The following is a 26,856-nucleotide window of genomic DNA, read 5'->3' on the forward strand; positions in this document are numbered from 1 at the left end:
TCGAGATTGCTCTCATTGTCGCATTTTACAGATAAGGAAATTGTAGAAGATAGGAAGAGGATCTGTGGGTGGAAGATATGTCGAGTAGCTGGCTTCTATCCGCCTTTGTTAGGAAATGGCAGAGCCCGGGTTTGAACTCAGGTTTATCTGTTTTCAAGGTATGCCTTTCTTTGCACGACACCACACCAATGGTCTCACCCCAAAACTAGACCAAGGGTAGTTGGGTCAACTGATCTCAGGGCTTAACCCCATCTTTTCTGCCAGCATATCATAAAGAAAGCCAGATGAAATGCATTGTCTAAAAGAGGAAAGCCTATGAGTTTTCCCTTCCTCTTACAATAGAAGGAGAGGATAGGGAAAGACGAAAGAAGTGGAGTAGCAGTAGAACAGAGAAGAGGAAAGAGACGGCCATTTTGGAGGCATTGCAAAACAAGATATATTATTTGCTTTTCTGAACCCTTTAGCTTAGACTGCAGTAATGATCATTATACCTCTCATTATGTGATAAGTCCAATAAGCCAGATGAACTCTGATGATCTGACAAAATGTGTTGCCCTACTGGCAGCTTTAGCAGAATTTGCATTAGAAGAAAGTAGAAGATGGTAAGAGCATGACTTGACCAAACAGATCTGTTACATTTACATTCGTGTGAGCTTCTTAGTCGTGATGATTGTTTCTCAAGGAAGAACCCATTCCGTAGCTTCCCTGGGGTTTCTTGAAAGCTCTCTTTAAAGGTTGTATTTAAAGTGTAAGAGTATGCTCAGAATGGAGAAAGGTGTTTTTTCTTTTTGTAAAAAATGCCGGTTCCTTATGAACGTCCACTAAGTTAGCTCAGTTATTTAATAAAAAAGTTACCTTATTTTAGATGGGTCAGAAACAGATCTAGAAATGTCAAGAAGTGGATCATGGGTTGAAAAGTGAGTGATTTAATGTGATTTGAAAGCAGTTTTTTTTTTAATTTTATTTATTTATTCGACAGAGATAGAGACAGCCAGCGAGAGAGGGAACACAAGCAGGGGGAGTGGGAGAGGAAGAAGCAGGCTCATAGCGGAGGAGCCTAATGTGGGGCTCGATCCCAGAACGCCGGGATCACGCCCTGAGCCGAAGGCAGACGCTTAACCACTGTGCCACCCAGGCGCCCCATGAAAGCAGTTTTAATTTTATGATACTTCGCGCGCGCCTGTGTGTGTGTGTTTTAATGATAACCTAATTTTACTGCCCCAGACTTTAAGATTTCTGCCTGGAGAGCTCATTCATCCGTTTGCATTTAAATCTTTTCAAAGTATTTTTGCTCAAATTTCTCCCAAGAAGCCTCCTGCCTTTGTTCTGTGAGGACGCACAGTTCCGACGCTGTTCTTAATATCCTGTTTTCATTTGTCAGCACTGTTGTCCTTTTCATTGCCATGTTCCCATCGTTCCCCTTCTCTCATGTGGTGCTTTACAATAACAATTCAGAACAAAAGAGTCACTCCTCTTTCTGTTGCCTTAAAAAAAAAAAAAAGAGGAAGAAGAAGAAAGAAGGCTTCATCCCCTGACTGTAGGGCTTCAGTGATCACGGGAAACCTTTAAAACATGTTCCTCATAATAGTTAACCAGGAGTTGTGAATAAAGGTTACTTTTTAAATTTTTTTAAGATCGCAAAGTAGCTTCAGGGCATTGTGAACATGGGGTTTTTGTGTGTGGCTAACTTTGAAGTTGAGAGAGGAAGCAATTTCCTTTGAGGAAAGGGGCCATCATTTTTGAGAGAATTTCCCGATCTGTCCATACAATAGGAATCAGTTACTATGTGACATTGTCATTACTTCAGTGAGTCATGGGACCGGAGTAGTTGTGCGTGCCATGGAACGTCAGCTTTTCGGTGTTTAGGGAACAATGGTGGAATGCCATACTGGCCACCATCAGCAACTATTATTTATTGATGCATTTTTCTCCTGGTGGATAATAAGTGGGAAGGAGAGAGTGTGCACTTTCTCGGCCTCCTAGAGGAGTATTGTATGAATGAAGTAAGAAAAAGTTTTCCCAGTTGGCAAGCATTTTTCCAGGTGGAATCTGCTTGCAACAATCCGGCTCAACCGGTCTGTCCTTCAGAGACTAGATGTCTTATGTCATTTTCCTCTTTTCCGGGTAACCCTTTTCAGATAAGAATAGGCATTTGGGGGGGGGGTTATATCTAAATTATGTATAGGTTTCCATTTTGTGCAGAGGAAGGAACGTTTGCAGGAGGGATGTGGTAACTGAGGGGTTTGTGAAGAGTGAATTCCATCAAGTGTCCCAAGTAATTTTGCAAAGGTGCTTTTGTATATGGATGCGTGTGTGTGTACATATATACGCATACATATTTATATAGGACCACAAAGGTCAGTTCCATTGTAGACATTTATAGGATTTTATATAAACATAGAGTAGTACTATGAATGGGTATAGAAATGCCTGTCGAACTAGAAACACTTGCAGGAGCATTCAGGGAAGGCGGTGTTCAAGTGCTTTCCATCTGCGGGTGGTTTCACCGGACTCAGCGGTGGCTTCCATTTCCACCATCACCATAATGGCGGCCCACTCTCCAGGAGAGGCGATTTAGACTTCTGTCAGGAGACTAGGTGTGACAAGTACTCGCTCTCTTCCTCCTCTTTCGAGTCTCCTGTCACTGCCTTCAGCACCAAATTCTTGCCTGACACTGGGTACAGCACAGACCGGGGAAACATCAGTCATTTTCAGTTGAATGTAAAATAGGTTCCATTTGCCTTTAACACTGGATGTTTTCTTTCTTCGTATCAACTATAAAAGACTTGAAATGTCTGAGATCCTCTGATGGTAGGAAATCACCTGTAGAGGTTGTCAGATTAGGCTCTATAGAAGATTATAAAGGTGGTTGTTTATCCTTCTCTTTTGTTTTTGAGGAGTGGAGTACGTGTTTGTTTTCTGATGTTTCGACTCTAGACAGGCTAATTTTCCACCACAGCGCCAAAATACGGACAAGTTAGCCATTTCCCGCAGAAATTTTGACAATTTTAATGTTGCTTAACAAAAGCAATGCTTTCAAATCTCACGATGAAAAGTTCTTTCAGATTCTGTTTGATGGACCTGTGTCTTTTCTGTAGATAGGACTTCTTTGGGAAGTCGTGTGTATGCGGAATTGAGTAATCCCTTTGTTTATTGTTAACAGACAAAGGAAATTATGATTTGTACAGACATAAGCTAAGAGAGTATATGTTTGCATTTTAATGTCCAAACATGTGAAGCGTGCTTGGGTTTATCGTGAGGTGTTGCAATGGCATGAAAATAGGCGTCGTGATGTTCGAGCCAGGCAACAGGAGGAGGCGGTCCTTGCCTCCTGCTCGACCTTTCGCAAGAAGTTCTTGCACACCTTTGGTGGAGACCAGATGTCTGGGTTTGCACATGAATCGTGCAGGTTTGCAATCAGCCTGTTTTTTTGTTTTGGCTTGGTTTGGTTTTTTTACACTTTCCTGATGATTTACTTTAGTTGCAGTTTCTTGTCTTGCGTGGTGATAAGCAACATCCTTGAAAGAACTGCAGGGTAGGCCTTTTTTTTTTTTTTTTTTTTGCGCTTTTGGGAAGACTACTTCCTCTTCTTCCTTTAGACAGACAGTCAGTTTTTAAAAGATTACTTTCCATTCTCAATTCACTCTTTCTTTGCCATTCTGGAAACTGAAATCTGAGACACCCGTCACAGATCTGCTCTTGTGTGTATGTGTAGGCATTATACGTATATATAACCATATGTCTATGTGATATGTTATATGCATGCATAATATGTGCATATATGTATGTGTATATATGTATTGCTTCGTGGGTATAGGCATATGTATGTATTTCATACACATACATTTTCATTTGTTTATCAGGATGATAGATTGCGATTTAGATCTCTATTTTTGGAAGAAAACAATAACCACTTTATTGTGTCTGTACAAGAGATCATTCTTCTTGATGTAATGTTTTTAAAAAACTCCTTCCAGGTATTATCGTTTCATTCAGAAGATAGACACAAAATAACCAGTATACTATTTTTAAAAAAACAAACAAACAACAACCCGGCATCCAGAACATAATGTGATCATGTGCTTCGGAGGCCGCCAAAAGGACTGAAATGCAAGGGAGGCCAGCGCCCGTTGCTGACCCTGGGAGCCGGACAGGACGCTCCTCTTGGCAGCATGGAAAGCTGGCATCCTGCACTCAGCTGCAGGACACTGACCCGCTACTGGTCCCCGGGAGCAAGGGGGGTACAGAGCCCAGTGCCAAGTCATCATTTTTTTGGGACCAGGCAGTGGGTATTAATCTGCCCCTAGCTGCCTTTTCGTTTGGCTTGAGTTGAACGTTGAGTGGGCGAGGGCATAGGGAAGCCCTGCCGGGGTCTGTGGAAAAGGCAGTTGGAAAGCAAGAGGGAGTTTTGATTCTTCAGCTCAGCAACCCTGGCGGGGTGGATGAGGTGGAGCTGGCCTTCCTGGAATTGTCGCGTCGATTTTCCTGTTGTGTTTCACTGTTGACGCTCTCACAGACACACAGGACCGCTCCAGCACTGCCTGCCACCCACCATCTGGTCTCGGTGGCCTGTCTGTCATTTCGTGGGTCCCCATCCTCTGCCTACGGCGATGTTTCTTCAACAAGAACTAGGGTGCAGTCCATTGGTGGGTATTTGAGGTGATCTCTTTGTAAGAATCTGGAGAGATGCTAAGAGAACTAGTAAGGACAGATTGCGATTTCCTGTTTTTAACCTATTTGTCAGTCTTTCAGTAGGACAAATTGCATTTGTGAGACTGTGGAGGGGGTTTCTTTACCTTTAAGACAGAGCGGGATCGAGGCAGTTGGTGCTGGAGAAATCAGGATTGCTCTTTTGCGTTGTCATTGGTGTCCTTTTTTCTTGTCTGCTTATATAAATGAACTCCAGAAGGTGTATTTAAGCATTCTGTTAAGTAAATTTGGAAGACTAGGTTTCAATTAAAATAACCAGACAGTGTGACCTAGCTCCCATTTCTCCTTAATTTTTATCATTAAAGCCTTCATATCCCCAAAGACATCTTCTGTGCTTCCAAGTGATTCTTTTCAGGAATGTTCATTCATTATTAATCAGGTTGCATGGTCAAGAGAGTATGTGATTATTTTAAAGACTATCCTAGAGATCCAATTACTAAAAAACTGAGCACGTTATGGACAGATGTGGAAGTATAGAGAAGGTTTATGAACAGTTTAATTCAATTTGCATGAATTCCACCAGGTGGGGGTTTGGTGAAATTAAAAGTCTTCCCTGTTTCTCACTTTTGGTTTTGGTGAAACATTTTAACCTAAGCATTCCTCAGGATAAAGTCGAAGTGGCAAGTTATTAAAAACATCTATTGTATTAATTAGTTACTTTAAAACTTGAGGCTAGTGCCTGGGTGCTTATCTGCTTGTCACTTTTTTTTTCCCAGTCAGTCCCTCTGGTCCCTTACAATTTGGTTGGCAGAAATTCTTAGTCATCCGTCACTGATAAAGGGAATGAATTTAAGTGTGCTGACAGTCGGAGGTTAACCACAGCGCTATTTCAGAGGCATTACCTATAGAATGTTACAGATCACTTTTTTTTTCCACCTGTTCCTGCTAGTGTGTTATTTGTACTGTTGCTTTAAGAGCCACTTTGCATTTTGACTGCTCTCTGCCATAATTTGGAGTAGGAAGTAGCCTCTGTTGTGGTATTAATTTCCAGTCTTTCAGAATGCCATTAAATTCAATTGGATCTCCCTCTCCCCTCTGCATCGCGTCACGGCCCTGTTTTACTGTGCATTTACTGACTCACCTGGGTCTCAAATCAGCCAGGGTGCTAATCGGTAAAGCAGCTTTTGGGTAGGGTGTTTATTCTGTGGTTTTTATAACTCAAAGCTAAATACTAAACCATGACCAAATAGGCAGACACTGAGTGCTCGTATTGTGTTATTTAAAATACTCTATTTGTGGTGAATTCGTCTTGAGTATAGCACCCAGTTTCTATTGTTTCTGCCTCACGAGCTGCGGTTAATTTCCAGAGGTTAACAGTTCCAAAGTTTTGAGTCCTCTGAAAGTCCGGGTTTCTTCTGATCTAAGATAAAAACATCATTCCACGATCCTTAAAAAAATAATCCCACCTGTGGTTCTATAGCAGGGATAATCGCAGGGAAAAATCCAAATGGCAATAAGCCAGCTAAATCTTCGTTACCCATGTGAAGAGAAGGGATAGGAAATTGACTTGGTCATGGTTCTGAAATGTAGGACTCTTTAAAGAAAATTTAGTCATAGAATTTGGGAAGCTGTTTGTCAGTCACAACACTTTTGAGGGCTTTCTCTCCGCCCCCACCCCCAAACCGGTTTTATGTGATTTCGTGTAAGATTTGTACAGTTTTGGTAGTGTGTTTGTCGTCTCGGTTCTGTTTTGGTAAATTTAACATCAAGCTTAGTTTCCATACCCCAGAGGATATGTAGAAAAAAAACGGGAGGAAGTGCCTCGGGGATCATCCAGGCAGTGGCTGCGAGCCACCTGGTTGACCGCCGGCCACCCAGTGTTGGTATCCAGGTTTATTCCTTGGTCTAGTGACTCATGAATTTCCCTCAGAGTGATGGCTTTCAGAGCCATACAAAGTGAGGGACTGAAAGTAAAATTATTGGTGGCTGGAATGCGTGCTCTTTTTCATATACTCCACGTCAGAAAAGTGATCATTGTTCGTGGAGTTTGCAGACATGACATAGAGTAGCTGCAGGGAAGCGCTGAGAGACAGGTTTACCTTATGATTAAAATGTCAAAACTCTGGTGAGAGAAATTTGGAATTCAGAAACTCCTGGATGACACATGCTGACGATCAGGTATCTCCTTATTCTAGTGGGTGATTGAGCACATAGAATGCGCTTGCTCTCAAGACTCCTAATTCTTGGTCACTTGCATATATGGGCGAAAGAGTAGGAAATCCATATTCTTGGGATTTTGACCTGGAAAGCCCGCTCACTGACTTTGGCCGTGGATTAAACCTTGCAATGCATGTTGTCTTCACAGGGCTTCTGGGTGTTCCTTCAAGGTGCAGGTTGTCTTCTCTGTGTCATGACAGAAGTCGGGGGAGACTACAAGGAATAAAGTTGTGAAATTCTAACATGAGCTAGCGAGCAGGATGATGGCAAGGGTTGTGACAGCACAGGCAGGGGGTTGAATGTTTTCTTTGCATGGACTTGCCCGGACGATGGTTTTGCCTCTCACTTCAGAGGAGGGGGCAGAAAGGATGAATCCAACAGCCACGAATGCTCCTCACTTCCATCTCGCTGGCTGAGAACAGTAATCCATAAGGACATCCATCCTGAGCTCCCCATCTCCCTTCTCAGTTCCAAACCTTGTATCTCCACTAAGTCCTGGTGTTCGTCCTCTTTTACTGGGGACTTTCTCCTTCAGTCCGTTTCCCCGAAGAGCCTGCACCTTGGACAAAAAAAAAGCTCTTCTCCCTCCAGGAAAGTCTTCCTCCTGGGATGGGTGCTACCTCAAGATGATGATACCTGGAGCCCAGAGGGGGTGAGGGGCCATCTGTCCAGGCAGCTGGTTCAGCCCAATCACCTTAGCCATCACCTGGGTGCCAAGGTCCGATCATCCCTGCAGGCCTCACCACCAGCTGTCCATCTCTCTGTTGATTAATTTTCCTTAACCCCAAAAGGCACGAGCCTCTGACATCCAGATTTATCATGGGGGATTTCGAGGAGTAGGTGGTCATTTGGCTCAGGCGGTCACCCATTCACGATCGGCTTCAAATTTAGACGATGAGTGTTAATTTCCGTATGAGATTTTTGTGTTTGTGTTTGTGTCTGTGCTCGCGTGTGCATGCCTGTATCGGTCCCGGAGCTGATCCAACTCTACTGAAAGAATGGGATGAATCATGTAACTTTAAACCAGGATCGCATTACTGATCGCTCTGTTGTGTACCAGAAAATAATATTTTTAAATGAATATTTTGGTTATTTTGTAAATATGACAGTTACACCACTTTGTGGTTTTCAGCTAAAAACTTTAATTGTAAACATTTAAGACATGGCACACTATAGCCATCTTCTAAATCAGTTCTTCTTTGTTTAATATGAAATCTCCAAATACAACAATGGCCAGGGTTCTGTGGGCCTCTGGGAGGTTCTGCTGTCAGCTTAAAAAACCAGAAAACAAAAACAAGAAAATAAACGTGAAACACACTAAAAAAAAAAAAAATCTCACAAAGGAGAAAAAAATTTGTGCTAGGAAGAAAGGCAAAGGCAGCTGCTAAGAGCAGCAAATGGTCCCATCCCCTGGGTCACTGGGATGGGAGGTGAGTGCGTGGGAATCAGGTTGAAGAAGCAGGTCTGGAGACGCTTGGGCAAGGTGTTTTGAAACAGGAGCTCAGGCATCCATCAGGACTCACGCTCTGGCCAGCAGGGAGCTAACTGCTCAATGCGTGGGCCTTTAAGAGAAGTGACAGGAAGAAGCCGTGGTGCCAAAAGCATGTGGCAGAAATGAAACTGAGGGACAAAAAGATTGGAGGTGAGGAATCAAATTTGGAGGTGGTGGTTTGTTTTTTGTTTGTGTGTGTGGTGGTGGGGGGTAATAGTCTAGGAATGCAGGAAAGAAGATCTGGATCAACCCATCTGGATCAACCCAGAAGCAGTGAGAGCCGAGAGAAGGAAACCAATCAAAGAACTGGGGATTGACCCTCACACGTCTTGGCTAATGATTTGGATTTGGGGGAAGGAGAGTGTGTGTGTGGCTTCCTATTGGTGGCAGAACAAATTACCAGCGACATGATGCCTTAAACCACACTAGAGGGCAGAGTGTCTGTGCAGGGCTGCGTTCCTTCGGGAGGCTCTAGGGAAGAATCTGTTTGCCTTTTGCAACTTCTAGAAACAGCTCACATTCCCTGACTCGTGGCCCTTCCGTCTTCAAAGCCAGCGATGGTCATCAGGTCTTCTGCATCTCATCACCTGACCTACTCTTTTGCCTCTCATTTCCACATGTCAGGGCCATTGGGATTCCATCGAGTCCACGTGGATAGTGCACTCATCTCCCCATTTTAAGGCCAGTGGTGGCAACCTCAGTTCCATCTGCTACCCACATTCCCCTTTGCCTTGTAATCTAAACTAGTCACAGCTTCCAGGGATTCGGATGCTGCCATCTTCGGAAGCCATCTATCCCGCCTTCCCCAGAGAGGGAGAAGTCGAATGCGAGGCGAGTTTCTGACTTGTAGTGATCAGGAGAACGGAAGCACCATGAGGAGACACCAGAGGCTCGCAGGGCAGACAGGTTTGGGAGGGAAGCTGATGAAACCCATGAGATGCACACTCTGAATTGAGGCATTTACAGTAAATGAAGCAGAGAACTGTCGGTGTCGAGCTGTGATTCTGGAGAGAGATGGCCCTGTGAGAGGCAAGCCTAGGAGTCCTTCTCAGAGACGCTGTATGAGAAACGAATGAACAACCTGGATGGCTTTTTTTTAAATTGAGGTGTAATTGACATATAACATTACATTAGTTTCAGGTGTGCAACATGACTCTGCATTTGTACACACTGTATTATTTATAGCCACCACATTGTACATGACATCCCCAGGACTTATTTCTTTTGCAACTGCAAGTCTGTACCTTTTGACCCTCTTTGATGACCAGACACTTAGAAAACACCCAGGCTCTGCTTCGCTAGAAGAAGTCAGCAGTGCTTAGAGGAAAACCAGAAGAGCACAGTTGCAGTGACATACAGAATGAGAGAGGGTGGGACAGGAGGAAGGCAGAGGTGTGACAACATTGACATTATCGGTTTTCCTCAGAAGTCTTGAATTTGTAAGAAAGTTTCTGGAAAAGATGTCTTGCATCCAGTGCATCCCAGGAAGCGGGGCTCAAGTGTAGCCTGTGGCTAAGGACTATCCTGCTTAGGGATTGTTCGAAGTGAGTGCTGGAAGGAACTGGAGGGAATATCTGTGGACACTCTGCCAGGGCCACGCAACTAGTAAATAGCCAAGCTGAGTGTCATCTTCGACTGTCTGGCCACCTGCATCTGGCTCTCTCCTTTCACTCTATTCCATGCCCTGTTCTAGATCACAAACCATGGACAAGCAGAGGTGTGATCTGCAAATTGACGCCATTCCCAGTTTGTTGCAAGGGGTTCCCATGATTACCCACATCCTCCTCTGAATGAGGACCAATCAGCCCATTCAGAAAAATGTTGAGCTATAGAATTTCCTGACAATGATATGCACGTGTGATTTCCTTCCATTGTGGTGAAGGTTAAGAATCTGTCTCTCTCTCTTTTTTGAGGCCTAGACATTAAATTACAGGAGTTAAGAAAAGGAAAAGATAACATTTTTCACAAATACCCCCCCACACACACACACAACTATTTGATGAACCCCTGTTCATCTTCAAAAATCCTTCTCACGTGTTGCCTCCTTTAGGAAGCTTCCCATCTTCTTCTCCCCCAGTCTTTGGCACATGTCTTTTGTTATGTTGTTTTCTCTCTCCATAAGATCACTGAGGCAGGGGCCAAGTGTTACAACTACTTGTCCCAACACCAAGAACCTAGAGGGGCTTCAATAGTTGGTGAAAGAATGAATGGTATTTTCATTTCTCAAAAAACTAAACAATAAACCATGCTAATTTTCTTGGGTGGGGGAATGGCGTGCATGCTTACCAGTAACATATTGTTGAGTAATGTAACCAAAATATTACATAGCACGGCAAGGTCTGCATCAAAGGAGGATAAAATGTGATCCACCGTAGATATCGAACCCAGAGCCCCTTCCCTTTTGGCAACGTATGGGCACAAGATTCAGAAAATTGGCTGAACCTCACAGCACATTCAGATATTTAGTCATCACTTAATACAGTTAAACCAACATTTACAGTGTAGACGCTTGCACACAGCACCGTGCCAAGCGCTATGGCAATAAAAGAAAAAGATCTCGTTCTAAGCAGCTGCTATTAAATCATTCTTACATGAAGTGCCCGTGAGCACTCGACTCCACATTTTTTCCATTGATGTCTGGGTGAAATCCCATTGCCTATCATTTCCCGTTAGCGTTCGAAACTTGTACCTGCTTGTCGACGTCTCGCTCCACCGCCGTTCCCTTGTTGCCCACACAGCCTCTTAGTCCTATCTCTCGGGGAGGGATTCTCACTTCTCTGTTGTCTGGATGTACGTGTCTCTATTTTCTTACTCCGGGGGTCAGCAAACTAAGATCCCCAGGCCAAATGCAGCTTGCTCCCTGTGCTCGTAAATGCGATCTTGTTGGCCAGCCGCACTCGCTCGTGCGTGCACTGTGTGTGGCGGCTTTGGCGTGCCACCACGCTGCCCTCGAGCAGGAGCAGCTGCCGCAGAGCACGTCGGGCCCGCGGCGCCAAAAGTGGTTACTCTCTGGCCCTCTATAGAGCAAGTGTGCTGACCTCTGTTCTAATCTGTTGAGACAGCAGTGGTGTGGTGTTCTTTGGGGTTCTTCACCCCAACAACTGTATGTTTCCCAACTCATTCAACCCATGTTTGAGTCCCGCTGTGTGCAAGGCGCTGTTCCAGGCACTGGCAGGACATCCCTCAAAGAGCCAAGCCAAGTCTCCACTCTCATGGAGCTTACCTTCTACTGGTGGGGCAGCGGGGAGTGATGATGGCTCAGCGACGAAACTACTAGAATATGTTGGCTGACAAAAGTTATGGAGAAAGACAAAGTGAGGCGGAGGGAGAAGCGTCGCCGTGATGGGTGGGTAGGTGGTCGTGCTGGTAGCAGGGGAGTTGGTTTCACGCGGGTTCACAAAGAGGCGACCCTGCGGCAGAGAGTCACGTGGATTCCAAAGACCTTGGGAGGGGGAGATGGGACGTGCTTGGCCTGTTTCAGGCATCACAGGGAGGCCGTGTGCCCAGAGCAGAACAAGGGCTAGCGTGGGAGGAAATGAGGTCACTGTCTGAGTCTGTTTTCTGGGGCTGGTGTTATTCTGCTGAGTTGCTCCCTGAGTGAGATGGGAAGCCCCTGGAGGGTAGAGCAGAGAAGAGGCAGGCTCAGTCATGTTTTAACAGGATCTCTGGCTTCAGAGTAAAAGATTGCAGGTGGGGGCCAGAGTGAGTAGAAGGCAGGAAGCCGTTCGGAAAGGTATTGTGCTAATCCAGGTAAGGCGTAATGTTGGCTGGCCCACGATCATAGAGCCGGGATGCTGAGGATGCCAGATTCTGGCTTCTCGAGCCAGCTCACTTAACGTCTCTTGACTCACATGTCAGCGTTTCCACTGGGGTCGGCAGCGGAATCACCTCTAGAAATTGTGATTGCACCATGCTGGGATGGAATCCTGGCACCTGCAGGAAAATAGAATCCTCACAGCTCTTCAGACGTAATTGGGGTTCATCCCTGTGTTGAGATCTATCGGTAGGCGTTCTTGTGTCCCCTGAGAACAAAGCGGACCAAAAGGGCGATGGTTTCCCTTTAATTTACGTTCTTCCGATGGGAAGAGAGAAGAAACTCGATTTAGAGATAATTCTATTTTTCCACAATGAACCAAAATAATGATTAATAGGTAAACCCTTTCAATTTCGTCCAAGCCATCTGTCGGAAGGGGTGGCTAGGAGCAACCGGGGACGGTGGGTTTCTCCCCACAGCGGCCCAGTGGTTGCCACTGCGGGTTGTGCAGACATGAGCAAGCTTTCACATTTCAAATCTCAGCTGCTCACTTATTCTTTCTTGTGTAGTTAATATTCGCGAATGGCTAAAGATCTCTTAAGATACCAGGCTTCTATGAAGCCAGCGGCTCTTTAATTTTTAACAAACTCAGCACACACTTGACACTTTTAATGATCAGTTCCCGTTCAGTTGATGGCAAGATGAACATTAGCTTAACCAAGGCCCCACATGCTATTTCTGAGGGATGCTATTTCAGAAAGGGGCAGCACATTCTAGAAATCATGAGTTTTGTAAATAAATGGAGGTGTGAATGCAAAAAGGCCGATTGTTGGAATCACTAAACGGAGCTGTGGATGTGAAGCCTTCCCATCAAGCCAGCCGAGAACCCCCCCACCTCCCCGCGATCCACCCCCAGGGTGGTTGGAACCTGGCGTCCCCTGGGTGAGCCGCACTATTCTCCCACAGCCCGCACTGGGCTGCATCTAATATGCCCGGCGCTGTTCCGCAGACGTCTGCTAATGGTCTTGAAAAGGAGAAGGTTCAAAGAGGCTTGGTTCCCAGGCCTGCTAATGAGCGCGAGGCCTCTTCCCCGTTAATGAACCAGGGTTTATGTGGGATTCTTTTCCCCTGCCCTTTTTGAAGGGAAGGCAGGCAAGAGTTCACAAAAGCAGCGGCCCGTCTTCGTGGCACAGGGAGCGTGCAGCTGGGCCACCCGAAGGCAGCCTGGTGGGGAGCAACAAAGCTGGCGGAGATCGAGCCCGAGGCCAACGGGACTCTGGGTGTGAGGCTGGACCGCCTGCCGGCCCGGCCTGTCACTGGCCGCAGGGACAAGCCCTTGATGGGACTCTTGGCCAGGAGGGTTGTGCAGGATCCCTCAGCAGCCCTCGCAAGCCTCCTCGGAGTAACGCGACTACTTTACGCTGCTGCCCACACTGTTAGCCCTGTTAATAACTTATCAAATGAATACTGAAGCCACGAAAATCCTTGTCCTAATTAACTAAATCGTTATTAGTCATTGGTACCCAGGCTCACCGCAGCCACTGAAAAGGCCCGCAGATATTTTTCTCTGCTTCGCTCTGCCCACCCACATCCCACTGCTGCATTAAACAATAGAATTATTCAGGAGAGGAACGAACACATGCCAAAAAACATTGCCTCGATCAAAATCATCTCTGTGAAAGTCAGTGTTTTTCCGCAGGAATATGTTTTGGAAGCTGACATCCCATATTTAACCATTATCATTTCCGCTGAAGTCATGCATTTGATTTCATGCACATTTCATGCCCGTTTCCACAAGAAGTGCCTTTCTGCTTCTCTGAAGCCTGCCGTGGTATGTAGAGTAAAAAGTCCTTCAGACGCATTAACATTCACCTGTAAGTTCATCAATTCAAAGTTAGGAAAGACTCTAGTTCGTTAATTAACATTTCTACATTTTAATTCTCCACACAAGGTAAAACTTGGCTGTGAAACAATAAGATTATTGTGATTAGATACAAATTATGGAAATTACAGTTTCAATAACTTGCCAGTCTGGAGTAAGACCTTTTTAACAAACAAAATTGAGAAAAAAAATTTTTTTTCTGCTTTTGGTGACTTGAACTTTGAGAAAATGTTAGTTGGTATGCTGGCTTAGGGTGTTTCTCCCCTCCTTATTCCCCCAGTGAATAGAAAGAGAATTATTTGGAATGTACACACATTTACCCTTCCATGACCTGCGTTTGGAATTATTCTGAGACGCATTCAAAGCTGACAGCTCCCCGTGGCTGACCCCCTCGCGCCTAATCAAATCTTACGTTCTGTTTCCAGATAGCTGATCAGCTTCCTTGGATTTTGCTGATGACCCAGGAGAGCTTTGCCTGAAGATGGAAACACTGGAGTCGGAGCTGACCTGCCCTATTTGTCTGGAGCTCTTTGAGGACCCTCTCCTGCTACCCTGTGCACACAGCCTCTGCTTCAACTGCGCCCACCGCATCCTGGTGTCACACTGCGCCACCAACGAGTCCGTGGAGTCCATCACCGCCTTCCAGTGCCCCACCTGCCGACATGTCATCACGCTCAGCCAGCGAGGTCTAGACGGACTCAAGCGCAACGTCACCCTGCAGAACATCATCGACAGGTTCCAGAAGGCATCCGTGAGCGGGCCCAATTCCCCTAGCGAGACCCGCCGGGAGCGGGCATTCGACGCCAACACCATGACCTCCGCCGAGAAAGTCCTCTGCCAGTTCTGTGACCAGGATCCTGCCCAGGACGCTGTGAAGACCTGTGTCACTTGTGAAGTGTCCTACTGTGATGAGTGCCTGAAAGCCACTCACCCAAACAAGAAGCCCTTTACAGGCCATCGTCTGATTGAGCCAATTCCGGACTCGCACATCCGGGGGCTGATGTGCCTGGAGCACGAGGATGAGAAGGTGAATATGTACTGTGTGACCGATGACCAGTTAATCTGTGCCTTGTGTAAACTGGTTGGGCGGCACCGAGATCATCAGGTGGCAGCTTTGAGTGAGCGCTATGACAAATTGAAGGTTAGTCCGATCCGCCTTAAGCCAACCCCTTTCTGCCAGCAAATGTCATGGAAATAAGAAGTGTATTCACTGCTAGCTGCATGGCAGGTGAAGGTTTTCTCTTCACCTTTGTTATCTGATTAGTTTTAGCATGTTTTTTGGCAGCCTATAAATGTTGCACAATCAGGGTATCTCGTAAAAGTTGACTGCTGCTTGTAATTTTAGCGTTGACAAGGTGAGGGCGAATTTGAAAAATCTGGATCATTTTCAGTCCTTGCAGGGGAGGGGGGGGGGCGGGGGGGGGGAAGGAAAGAAGGAATGGCAGATAAAAATCTGGCTTTGGGCATTTTGGGGGCATGTATTTTCTTCACTCATTAAGGAAAGCTAATGTCACCCGAATTGTACCTGTATCCAGTTACTTGCACAAACAAAAGGATAGAGGGAGGAATGCCTACAGCGAGTGTGGGATTTTAGAGGACATGGGACCTGTATTTCTTGTGTGAATGAAATCCAGCTTATTGGTGAGCTACAGCGCTCTGACCATCTCGGGTTTCGCCAAGGAATTCCTTTTTGTGTAGACTTTTTCTTCGGTAAGGTTACAGGCGAGACTGTTTGAACTTCACTTTTAACATGAAATTATTAACCTAACTCCAGCTCGGGGAATGATAATTAATATGACTCTACGTCAAATTAAAAAATCACTCTCTAAATATGGATAGAATGCACCAGGGAAGAAATAAGTCAGGTCTCTAGATGTCTGTTCAACTTCAGGCGACAGCGGGTCTAATTATGGCAAACTCAGCCGAGAGTTTGCTCTAATAGTGAGATACTATGCTCACCGGTTAATTTTAGATCACAAGACGCCAATTAAAAGGAAAGGAACTATAAATTAAGAGCTTTGAGTAAATATATACTGAAGTCTTTCCTCTCAGGGAAAACACACATCGTGTTGTTGAGCAAACAAAAAATGAATCGTGTGATCGAGAGTGTTATCACTCAGGGCACGTCGTCACCTCTCACAAATGGCTCCCGTCACTTTTCCTTAGTGTGCTAACGGGTGGTTGTATTTACCGGCGCCCCGTAGTTTATTTTGTGATGCTGGGATTAATGGACCACACCTGTGATTTGCCCTGGCCGTTGCTTGAGATGCTGAGGGAAATTGGTGAGCTAAAGTGAATCCCACTTCTGAATGTCACTTGGGGAACAAAAGCCTCACCTGGGCAGCATGCCTCACTTCGAAGTGTCCAAGGACTGCTGGTGCAACTCCATCTGCAAATGTGGAGAGGAAGTTAAGCCCAAGGATTTGGGTGCTGGGGACAAGGGGAGACAGACGCCGACTGGTTTGCTGGTATAGCGCGCGGCACTAGCCAAAAACACACCCACACCGCTAGAGATAATAGCAAAGGCGATGCGTGTATGCGTCGTGCCTCCGGTGTGCTTAGGAAACTGACGTGGCAGTCGATCTCAGAAGCCAAGAAGATCATTTCTGCCCTTTTTCGGTTGGGGACAGAATGTTTAAGATGACTGGATGTAGGTGTTTTTGTTTTCCAAAATGTAAACATGGTGGACGGGGTCTTTTCTTTATCGAAAAAAAATGTTCCCTTGACTGGATTAACACTGCCTTTTGATGATCGATTGCTAAAACACCCCAGTGATGGATGTTCGGCATTCAGCAGCCTCCAGACTTGCTATTTAAACTTGGTAGTCAAGGTCTGCTCATTATTTGTGAGCTATTATAGAGGAGTTATTAATTATTTATGGAGCATCTCCAAATTTATGAGGAGATACTGTCACGCTCTAAGCCCTTTTTGTGATGAAAATGGAGCTCTTCAATTATGAGCCCCGCACAGTTGTCTGCTCAAGCCTGGGGGTTAGTGGTGGTCGATACAGTCACCAGGAGGGCCTGACAATGAACAGTGCAGTACGTTTGATCTTCTCATTACAGAAATAGAAGCATACGAACAGCACCCGGTGCACCAAAGCACAGTTACAGCCACTCAACAAAATGTGTTCATGAGCATTTAAACAGGTCACCTGCTAGCCTAGCCTGTTTGTCCTAAAATGCGCCACTTACATTAGAATAAAAAGATCATAAGAATATATTGACATTTGGGGTGTCTGTGGTATTTCAGTTATCACGTATTTATGAACATATGTGCTTTGGTTTAAAACCCAAGTACAACGTGGACATTAATCTTTGAGGAAAGCAATAGCATACTGAAACAACCAAAACCAAGGAAGGGTATTTTCTGTTAATTATTACTTTGGTCTGAACAAGTGAATGTGCTCTGGAAGTGTCTTTTTCTGAGGCTTTAGCGTCTCGGTACAGAAATAGATCGGAGACGATGTGGAACTACAAAGCGTGGGGAAATGTGAGGGTGCTTTCCTTGAGAAGATGGTAAATGTGCTCTACTTATTTACATATGTAAGGACGCAGGCGTCTTCTTTTGGGAAAATGTGTTTGTTCTTGTGTTAGTGAAAGTCCATTATTTGGGGCGCCTGGGTGGCTCAGTCAGTGAAGCGTCTGCCTTCGGCTCAGGTCATGATCCCAGGGTCCTGGGTTCAAGCCCCACATGGGGCTCCCTGCTCAGTAGGGAGCCTGCTTCTCCCTCTTGCTCTGCTGCTCCCCTGGCTTGTGCTCTCTCTCTCTGTCAAATAAATCAAAATACAATCTTAAAAAAAAATTCCTTTAAAAAAAAAAAGCCCATTATTTGAAGATGGGAATTCTGCAATGATTATGAAGAACAGTTATTTCTCGCGCTAATCTTAAACTCCGGGGACCACTTTTACTCATATTAGGTCTCAGCATATATACATGTGCTTATGTAAAGACTTGGAACATACTTTTGTACGTTACAACTCTCTTTCTAGGCACAAAAGAAAAAACAGCATAAAAATTCCAACCTGTAGAATTCATGCAAAGAAAATCTTCCATGTCATCTGAAACAGCACCATGTCAGTGATCGAGTGCTTTCAGAGACTGTGCATTGGGAAGCACTCATAAAATATTGAAGCAAAGAGAAAATTAAACCAGCATTTCCTGAACTCAATTTTAAGATAAAAAGAGAAAAGTCTTCCTGCCAAATGCATGTCTCTAAATGGAGCATGTCATAATGTGGACCTGCTTGTATCATTTTAATTGAATTTTAAGAAGCCTCTCGGTCCTCAAGCCCGAATTAAAAGTTTGATTTGTGACCTACATAACATATAAGAGAATTTAATATAATGTGCTGCAGAGTTTTCAAGGAGTTACAATGCAATAACTCCATTTTTTTCTGTTCCAACATACTGTGTTGGGGTTCTTGTTTCTTTTCTTTAGTTATACCTGTAAAAATAGACAAACTGGGGGGCGCCTGAGTGGCACAGCGGTTAAGCGTCTGCCTTCGGCTCAGGGCGTGATCCTGGCGTTATGGGATCAAGCCCCACATCAGGCTCCTGTGCTGGGAGCCTGCTTCTTCCTCTCCCACTCCCCCTGCTTGTGTTCCCTCTCTCGCTGGCTGTCTCTATCTCTGTCGAATAAATAAATAAAATCTTTAAAAAAAATAGACAAACTGGGAAGAGTTGACCTTTCCTTGCCCTTCAACTTCGGCATAGCCCCACTTCAAGTTGGCTGATGCTGAAGGTCCAAACGATTGTTTTGCATCTGTGCCTCCAAAGGCTGGCTCAAGGAGTTTATGTGTATGATGCCCATTTCAATGGGTCATCCCGTCAGGCTTTTGTCCTCGTTTGATAAAGGCTCCAGTTAAAGCTCACCTTCCTGCGTAGCCCTTCTCATCTAGAGGTAAAGATGAGGGATTTCCCTCTTGGGTTTCATTTATAGATTGTAAGGTTCCATAATTTTGAAAGTCCTGTGCTTTATTTGCAATTGGGAAAGTTGTAAATGGATACTTACCTAGACTTTTTTTCCTCTTCCTTAGAATTTGTAGAACTTGTTTCTTCTTTAAAAAAAAGTAGCAGGTGTAGTGCAAGTTCCAGTGAAAAGGAGAGAGAGAGAGAGAGAGAGAGAGTGTGTGTGTGTGTGTGTGTGTGTGTGTGTGTGTGTGTGTTTGGGTTGCGTGGCGTGTCCCCAGCATGGATAGAGGCCGTGGCTGCTTGTACATCTGCAGTGTGCAGGATGGACTCCCACCACGTGGACGTATCTGGCCTCAAATGTCAATAGTGCCCAGGTCAAGAAACCCTGATCCCTGAGCAGAATTTAGTGTTTATCACTGTAGTAATTTGCTAGGGCTGCCGTAACAAGGGACCACAAACTAAGTGACCTAAATGACAGAGATCTATTATCTCATGGTCGTGGAGGCTAGGAGCCCAAAACCAAGGTGTGAGCAGAGTTGCTTCCTCCTGAGGGCTGTGAGGGAAGGGTGTGTTCCAGGCCTCTCTGCTTGGGTTGTAGGTGGCTGTCCTCTCTCTCTTCACATGGCATTCTCCCTGTGTGCTTGTCCTTCTGTTCACATTTCCCCTTTTTATAAGGACACCAGTCGTATTGGAGTAAGGGCCCACTGTACTCCAGTGTGACCTCGTCATAACTAAGGATATCTGCAGTGACCCTATTCCTCAGTAAGGTCACATTCGGAGGTATCAGGGATTAGGACTTCGACATGTGAATCGGACAGCAGGGCACAATTCGACCCGTAACAGTTACCGACTTTGGTGTGTGCCTAGCTATCTGGTCCCCTGAACGCATACTATCTTTCCATCAAGGAGTCAATCACCTCAAGTTAGGCAGAGCCCTTTGGCTCACACCGCCCCATCCCTCGCCTAAGACTGACCACAGGGGCTTGCAGATCATTAATTCTCAATAAATTCTTGTCAGCCGCTTCACTGATGATCAGCTATTAACCCTACATGAAAACTTAAATTCATAATAACATTGCAGGTCTTCATTCTTCTATAGGACGTAGCATTCTCTAATAGAACTTCTAAATAAGAGCAGAGCCAGATAGCACATGCTATTTTAGCCAACTGGACATGAACCAGTATTTTGGTCTGTATTGCATTTTATTGGCTTAAGTGGTGTGAACTGTGATCAACTAGATCACACCGAGTGGTATTCACACTTGTTTCATGCTACTATGCGGCAGACGCTTGATAGACCCATCATACCCATTATTTCATTTATCCTCCAGTCAACCATAGCTGGCATATAGGTTTGTTTTTTTTTTAACAGGCCACCAAAACGTAAGCTCATATATGCTTAATAAATGAACAGGTACAGTCTCCTTCCTTCGTGGAGCTTTATTGTTATCTCATGTGACATCCCTTGTGCAACCCTATGTATGGATTCTAACTGGTTCACAATAATTCCAGGCTAGATTTTAATCTAAAATATAGATATACCTTATGACATTTCGCCACATGATACCGCTGGGATATGTGGGTGAGTCAGACATATGTCTTGTAAAATGTTTTGGTTATATGGGGTCTCACCACTTCTAACTGGCCCCTTCAAAATGCAGTTCTGCGTGTGTTTCTTTCAGTCTGCAATACACGTTTAAAGTTCCCATGTGATGAAACTATGGTTTCCAAATATTTGTAAGTTACGTTAAACCTATAGTTTAATTCTCATAGTTTGGTACCGAAAGGATTTATGATACATGGAGTAAAAGAAAACATCTCCGGGGATAAGTTTTTAGCAGTAAGCTCAAGGCCACATCTTTCTCCCTGAAGAATCTCCTCTCCCTTCCTTCACCTCCAAAGAGGAAGGTATTTTTGCCTGATGCTTTATTATTATTGGAATCACTTTCAGTAAGTTTGGAGAGTTCCGGAAAATGCACAGACAAGTATACAGTCATGTGGCTGTGTAAATAAATGTAATTCTTGGGCACATTGTTTAATGTTCAACAACCAGAGCTGATAATGTACTTACATGCATAGACACTTGGGAGAACACAATAAAATGTTTCACATTAACCCTCAGTATTGTGCCTGGTGCAGAGGAAGCCTGCAATATATGTTAGAACAAAACAATGTCTATTGGAAACTAGGGGCTAGAATGGTGTAGTCTGATGGTTAAGGTGTGGACTTTGGAGGGAGACCATCTTCCAATTATTTTGTAATAGTTTGTATTATTTGTGAGATAAGGGTCCATGTTGTTGCTTTAGTGTGTTTTGTAGTTTTGTTTCTAAAGCCCCTGGCAAAGGGCAGAAGCACAACGGTGAGTAAACACTTGTTGATGGATGTGTCCAGAATTGATGGGTTAGAGAGGGGTGTTTTGGGATTTGAAGGAGGAAAAGATGACTGGTCTTGAGTAGACAAGAAACCTTGCTTCAGGGTGGTGGGTTTTAAGCTGCCATGACAGATCAGTGGATTATGCATCAAAGGAGAGAGAGGCCTTCCTCGGGAGTGAGGCTAGCAGAGACCTGTTGGCAGGAATCTGCAAGACAGTTTAGGGATTCTAGACAATGCTGGCTAGAGCCCGGGGTGCCGACTGAGGGGCCAGGAGAGAGAATGTTGGAAGAATCATGTCAGGGGGAGATTTTGAAAGCCTTTGAATGCCAAGCTAAAAGTTTGGGACATTTTTACTCTTCTCTATGAGGTTAACACTGAGAGAGAGGCTGATGTAATGTGTATTTTCTCAAGGTAAGGTCAAATGAACACGTCAGCGTCCACAGAAGAAATAGAGGGGGGGGAGGACATTCACATTACTTTACAATTTTCAGTCTCTCTCTCTTTTTTTTTAAAGATTTATTTATTTATTTATTTATTTGACAGAGATAGAGACAGCCAGCGAGAGAGGGAACACAAGCAGGGGGAGTGGGAGAGGAAGAAGCAGGCTCATAGCGGAGGAGCCTGATGTGGGGCTCGATCCCATAACGGTGGGATCACGCCCTGAGCCGAAGGCAGACACTTAACCGCTGTGCCGCCCAGGCGCCCCTTCAGTCTCTTTTTTAACTGACAAGGTGAAGTAGTATCATAGCTCAAAACCCACCACACTGTCACCAGAAACCTGCCACGGTGGCAGAGTCAGCATCTTGCCCGAGAAGACTAAGAAGAAATGCGAGGGCGTCATCGCCAATTGGCTCTTGGATCCAGGCATCAGTGCGATTCTTTTCCCGCTTTCCTAGTGCAGAGTGACACACTGGTGATGACGTGTGCTAATTTCTTCTGGCTCTTTGGTTCACTCGGAGAGGATGACATTCGAGCCTCTGAATGCCTGCTATACACCTAAGAAGCAACCTTGGAGCCCCCCTTGTTTTGTCCCCCTTCTGCATATGAGGAGATTAGGGCCAAGAGCTGTAACAGGTGTTGCCGCCAAGCACCCAGCCTGCCCCAGGGCGGGACACAGCTGCCCTGCCGCCCCGTCTGTCCTGTGTGTCTTCCGCTCCTTCCTACCGCAGCCGCCAGTGCCAGCACAAAAGCCTTGCCTCTCAGTGCTCCAGGTATCCCTGAGGCTTCTCTTGAGGCATTGAGACTAAATATAGTGATTTTACAGTGCTTTGGGACACATACCTGGCCCGGCTGTAAGCCACCATCATGGATATAGGCTGATGCCTCTAGGGCCACCAAAAAAGCTTCTTTAAGATATCCCCATGCTGGGACGCCTGGGTGGCCCAGTCGGTTAAGTGGCTGCCTTCAGCTCAGGCCATGATCCCAGGGTTCTGGGATTGAGTTCTGCATCGGGCTCCCTGCTCAGCGGGGAGACTGCTTCTCCCTCTGCCTGCCGCTTCTCCATCTGCCTGCTCCCCTGCCTGTGCTCTCTCTCTCTCTCTCTCTCTCTCTCTCTCTCTGACAAATAAATATATAAAATCTTAAAAAAAAAAAAAAAGCTATCCCCATGCTGTTATTTTCTGCTGCGCCAGTGTAGTCTGGGTTGTCCTAAAGGGCCAGACCTTATGCCAAGAGGTTGGTTCACAGAGATGGACCCCGGTGCCCTCGGGGACACCACAGAGAAGAGGATGTTCACGTGGAAACAAATGAACTGTTAATTGCAGCTTAAATGGGCTCATTAATTTCCCTCTTAGGGGAATTTTTTTCCCTGAATGTTTTAATATACAGATAACGATTTAATTTTATTTAGATAGATAAGCTGAGTGAGCATGAGTGGGGAGTATCTGTGCATGGTATTTGAATTCCAGTTGAAAAGTTTTGAAAGAATGCAATTCATCTTGACTAGTTACAAAGTTAAAGCTAGTAGAAAATGCAGAAATTACATTAACTAAACAGTCCGGTTTTTCAAGGCCGCGATATTCAAAATTCTCCTTTCTACGTCATTGACAAATCATGAATTAAGTCCTTCTTGGAAAGAATGGTAACTTTTTCGATACTGGATGAGTAATGAGGAGGACATGAGTGGCCTGAGAAAGTGAATGTGGCTAAAGATCTTATTCATTCTCAGTAGGTGACGTAAGCGTTCTGGAAAAATCTGATAAAATTGCATTTACAAAATCCACTTAAAACTTACATGCTTGATACTTTGGACTTCGGGGCATGATACTTAAGGTCTTTGCATACCCGTGAGGATAGCTTTTCAGCTGACAGAGGAAACACGTTTTGCATTTCTCATCAAAAAAGAAAATGCTTGTAAAATGCCTACCGAGGTGATTGGCACATAGTAAGCGTTCCGTGAGCGTGAGGTATTATTGTATCTGGGCATTTACTGTTACAGTAAAGGCTTCATTGGTGTAATCCAATCGTGGATTTCCTGACAGTATCATAAATTACTCAGTGGTTATAGGGTCGATTTGTGTTTCTGGCTGACATGGGAAACAACAACCTTCAGGGGAATTATAATTGGGTGGAAACTTTGATTTGTCCTTCTTTCGAAACCAAGCTGGGTAGTAAAATGGACTTTTAAGAAGCAGCGTGTGGTAGACTGAAAGAAAGGGCTTTAAGAACAGGCACCATTTTGAAGTCCAGTCCATGGGGGATGAGCTAGTCTTTCACGTTCCTGGTTTTATCTGATGGAATCAACAGCAGAGGTGTTGACGGAGGACCCGTGACTATTTCCTAGGAAAGAGAAGCTGGCTGAGGTGTATGCCGTGAGTGTCACATTTAGACGTGTAGAGGCAGGCGACATGACAGGCAGCCCGGACCAATCACAAGCTCTGTGGGCCAGCTTTCTTTTCTTGTCGTAGACTGCCTTCGGTGGGTGAAGGAAGGATAGAGCGAGCTGGCCTCGGGCGCGGTCAGCGGCGGTCTCCCTTGGAACGGGGAGAAGAGGCTCTGGTATTGGTTAGGGCTAGGAGAGGAGGAAGGCTCTGGAGTGCAGGGACTTGCAGAAGGGGAAGGCTTGAGGGGCTTCGAGCCCCCGCATTGCAGCCCCCTCGGCTGTTTTGTTCTCGAGGTTCTCCTTCTGTGCCCCAGGACAGAGTGCATAGAACAGCAGTGGCGTCATCCACCTCCTCCCTTTTATCTATTTTACTACCTAGTGGGGGAAAACTCAGGAAAATAAAGACTTTTCTTCGCATCAGTATAGACTAGGTTATTATTACTAAGACAATACGGGAATTGTGAAAAGCTTCTACCCCATTTGTGCCTTTATAAATGATTTTTCCCCCATCTGCTTTATCAAATCCTACTTAAAAAAAAAAGAAAAGAGCCCTTGTTTATTCACCCAATGACTGTTTGTTTGTAGCTAAATAGATTAGCACTGGGTAAACTCTGGGAATGCAGAAATGAATAACCAAGATAAGTCCAGATGTAATTATAACATGCCGCAAGAGTGTATAAAAGGACTATGAAAAGAATTCTATGGAACTCAATCCGTGAGATAGTTTTTAATATGATTGGTAGTCAGAAACTGCTGAGTTAGGTGTTGCTGTCTGGAAATTGCCTAATTCCAAAAGCTGAAGTGAAAACACATTTCCATGAAAAGCAACGTGCAGAGGATGACAGTAACGTTGGCACTGTGCATTCCCTTGGAGTGGCAGGTCGGGGCAAAAGCTGAGGGCTCTGAGCCATAATAAAATCTGGGCCAGACCCTTTCTTATTAAAGGTCTACTGTTCACGGGCTGGACTGTTAGCTCTTCTCACGTGCTATTCCTCAGAGGTCTCCGTGTCCTTCCTGAACAGGGCTCGTAGGTCAGGTAAATATCCAGGCTCGGAACCAGTTGATGTCATTTCCACTCTGAAGGGACCCATCTCTAGGAAGACGTTGTGAGAAGCAACTGGAGGAAGTACCGTTGTGTTGCCAAGCCAGCTAGTGGGCTGGCTTTATCTGTTAGGGATTTTTTTTTTTTCAATGAACGTAGGCATTAGGCTGAATATCCCGGCCTGGTAGAGGTTTATTTGTCCCTCCTTTGACCCTTGACGTGGCTGTCCAGAGCTCAGTTGCTCTTGGTTGACATCGTCAGATTTAAGGCCGAGAGAAACAAAACGGACAGGCTTTCAGACTCATGCTTACCATGGCCTGTTGCTTCTGGAAGATCTAGGAGACCTCAGGTACCTGTACATACCCCACCCAAGGAGCTTGGCGGGAGCTACTTTTCTTGCCCCTGGATTGCTGAATCGAGCTCTAGAGGGTCCTAGCAAACAAGGGTTTCACTCGTCTGTCGTGTTCAGCTTGTTAAGTGAAGTAGCTGTAGTCTCGCTTGTATTCTAGAAATTCATCTAGAAACATACCAGGCAAGGCCATCATGCCGCCTCCACGCCTCTAGAAAAAAGTCCTGTAGGCCAAGGCTGGGTGGTAGTAGAGGGAGAGGGAGTTACCGTTCAAGATGCTGCTTTAAGTTGTTTTGAGATGTGGTTCGAGGGTATTTGTTGATTCAACATCCAGAACCAGCTATTACCGAGAGTAATGACTAGCATTGGTAAATCTCCAGATTGATAGTTTGCAAAGCACTCTCAAGTATTATTTGATCCTTGGAACAACCGCGTATCCCCTGCAAAAATGTGGGAATGATGATACCTGCTCATTAGGGCTCTTGGGAGGATTAAATGAGATAATGTAGGGCCGAGGGTCTAGCCCAGCATCTAGTGGGGGGGAGAAGCTTGGTAACTAGGAACCTTTTTAACCACGTGGAGCATGAGGACACAGGAAATTAAATAGCATCACTATGGTTAGAGAAATCAAAGTTTGGAGGCTCAGACCCAGGGAGCCCATCTTGCCCCTAATTAATCACCACCTATGATTAAGACTGAAAGAACTATGGCTCAGACATGCTACACTTCAAAAAACTTAGTGACAAGGAAAAAGAGCTTGAGTGATGGAGAGACGAAGCGTTTTCGCCTTAACGTTTGACACAAGGGCTCCCTGGACTGAGCAAAGAAATTTCCTTTAACGTGGTGACTATGATTGAAGATGATCTATTTTCCATCCTGATAGAAATAAAGAAGGAAAACACAAAGTTGGAATATGAAAATCCATGTGGAATAATTTTTATGTATTTACAGTAATGCTGAATTATTCAAAACTCATCAGCTACTCCATATGTAAGTGTTAAGTGAAGGAGTGAATGGATCTCTGATGGTCCCTAAATTCATTTCATCACTTGAAATGTGGTTATTTATTTGCCCTGGTTAAAAATGTAAATTTAGAGTCGCAGAATATGAGTTTGACATTTCAACTCCCTTAAGAGACCTCACTGAGTTCTTATTCATATTTAGTTATTCTTGGCAAAGCACAGATACAAATAAAAATGGTCACTACGTGTTAGTCAATAACAAGGCTTTTTGGTCTGTTATGCATTCCTCTGTCCACGATTGCTTATCAGAACTGTAGGCTTGCTTAAATTTGTTTCTTAGACCAGAATGTCTCAAACATAAATGTACACGGGAAGCACTCGGGGTTGGTGCAGACTCTGAGT

The 26,856-nt window shown here is 45.0% G+C and overlaps 1 protein-coding gene across 5 annotated transcripts in view; it reads left to right on the top strand.

The window, feature by feature from the left end:
• MID1 (midline 1) overlaps positions 1 to 26,856 on the top strand; it is a 573,199-nt gene that overhangs the window by 455,266 nt on the left and 91,077 nt on the right. For 3 of the 5 annotated variants that reach the window (XM_087860132.1, XM_087860135.1, XM_087860134.1), the window contains one exon: positions 14,421 to 15,136. In XM_087860132.1, coding sequence (XP_087716258.1) covers positions 14,477 to 15,136 — 660 coding nt within the window. In that variant the 5' untranslated portion in view covers positions 14,421 to 14,476. Of the gene's footprint in view, positions 1 to 4,515; positions 4,647 to 14,420; positions 15,137 to 26,856 lie in introns of those variants that run through there. The other 2 variants (XM_087860133.1, XM_087860136.1) reach the window with 2 other exon arrangements.

The sequence above is a fragment of the Ursus americanus genome, chromosome X (assembly GCF_024610735.1).
Source record: "Ursus americanus isolate L20-20 chromosome X, mUrsAme1.1.p, whole genome shotgun sequence".
Taxonomy (NCBI): Eukaryota; Metazoa; Chordata; class Mammalia; order Carnivora; family Ursidae; genus Ursus; species Ursus americanus.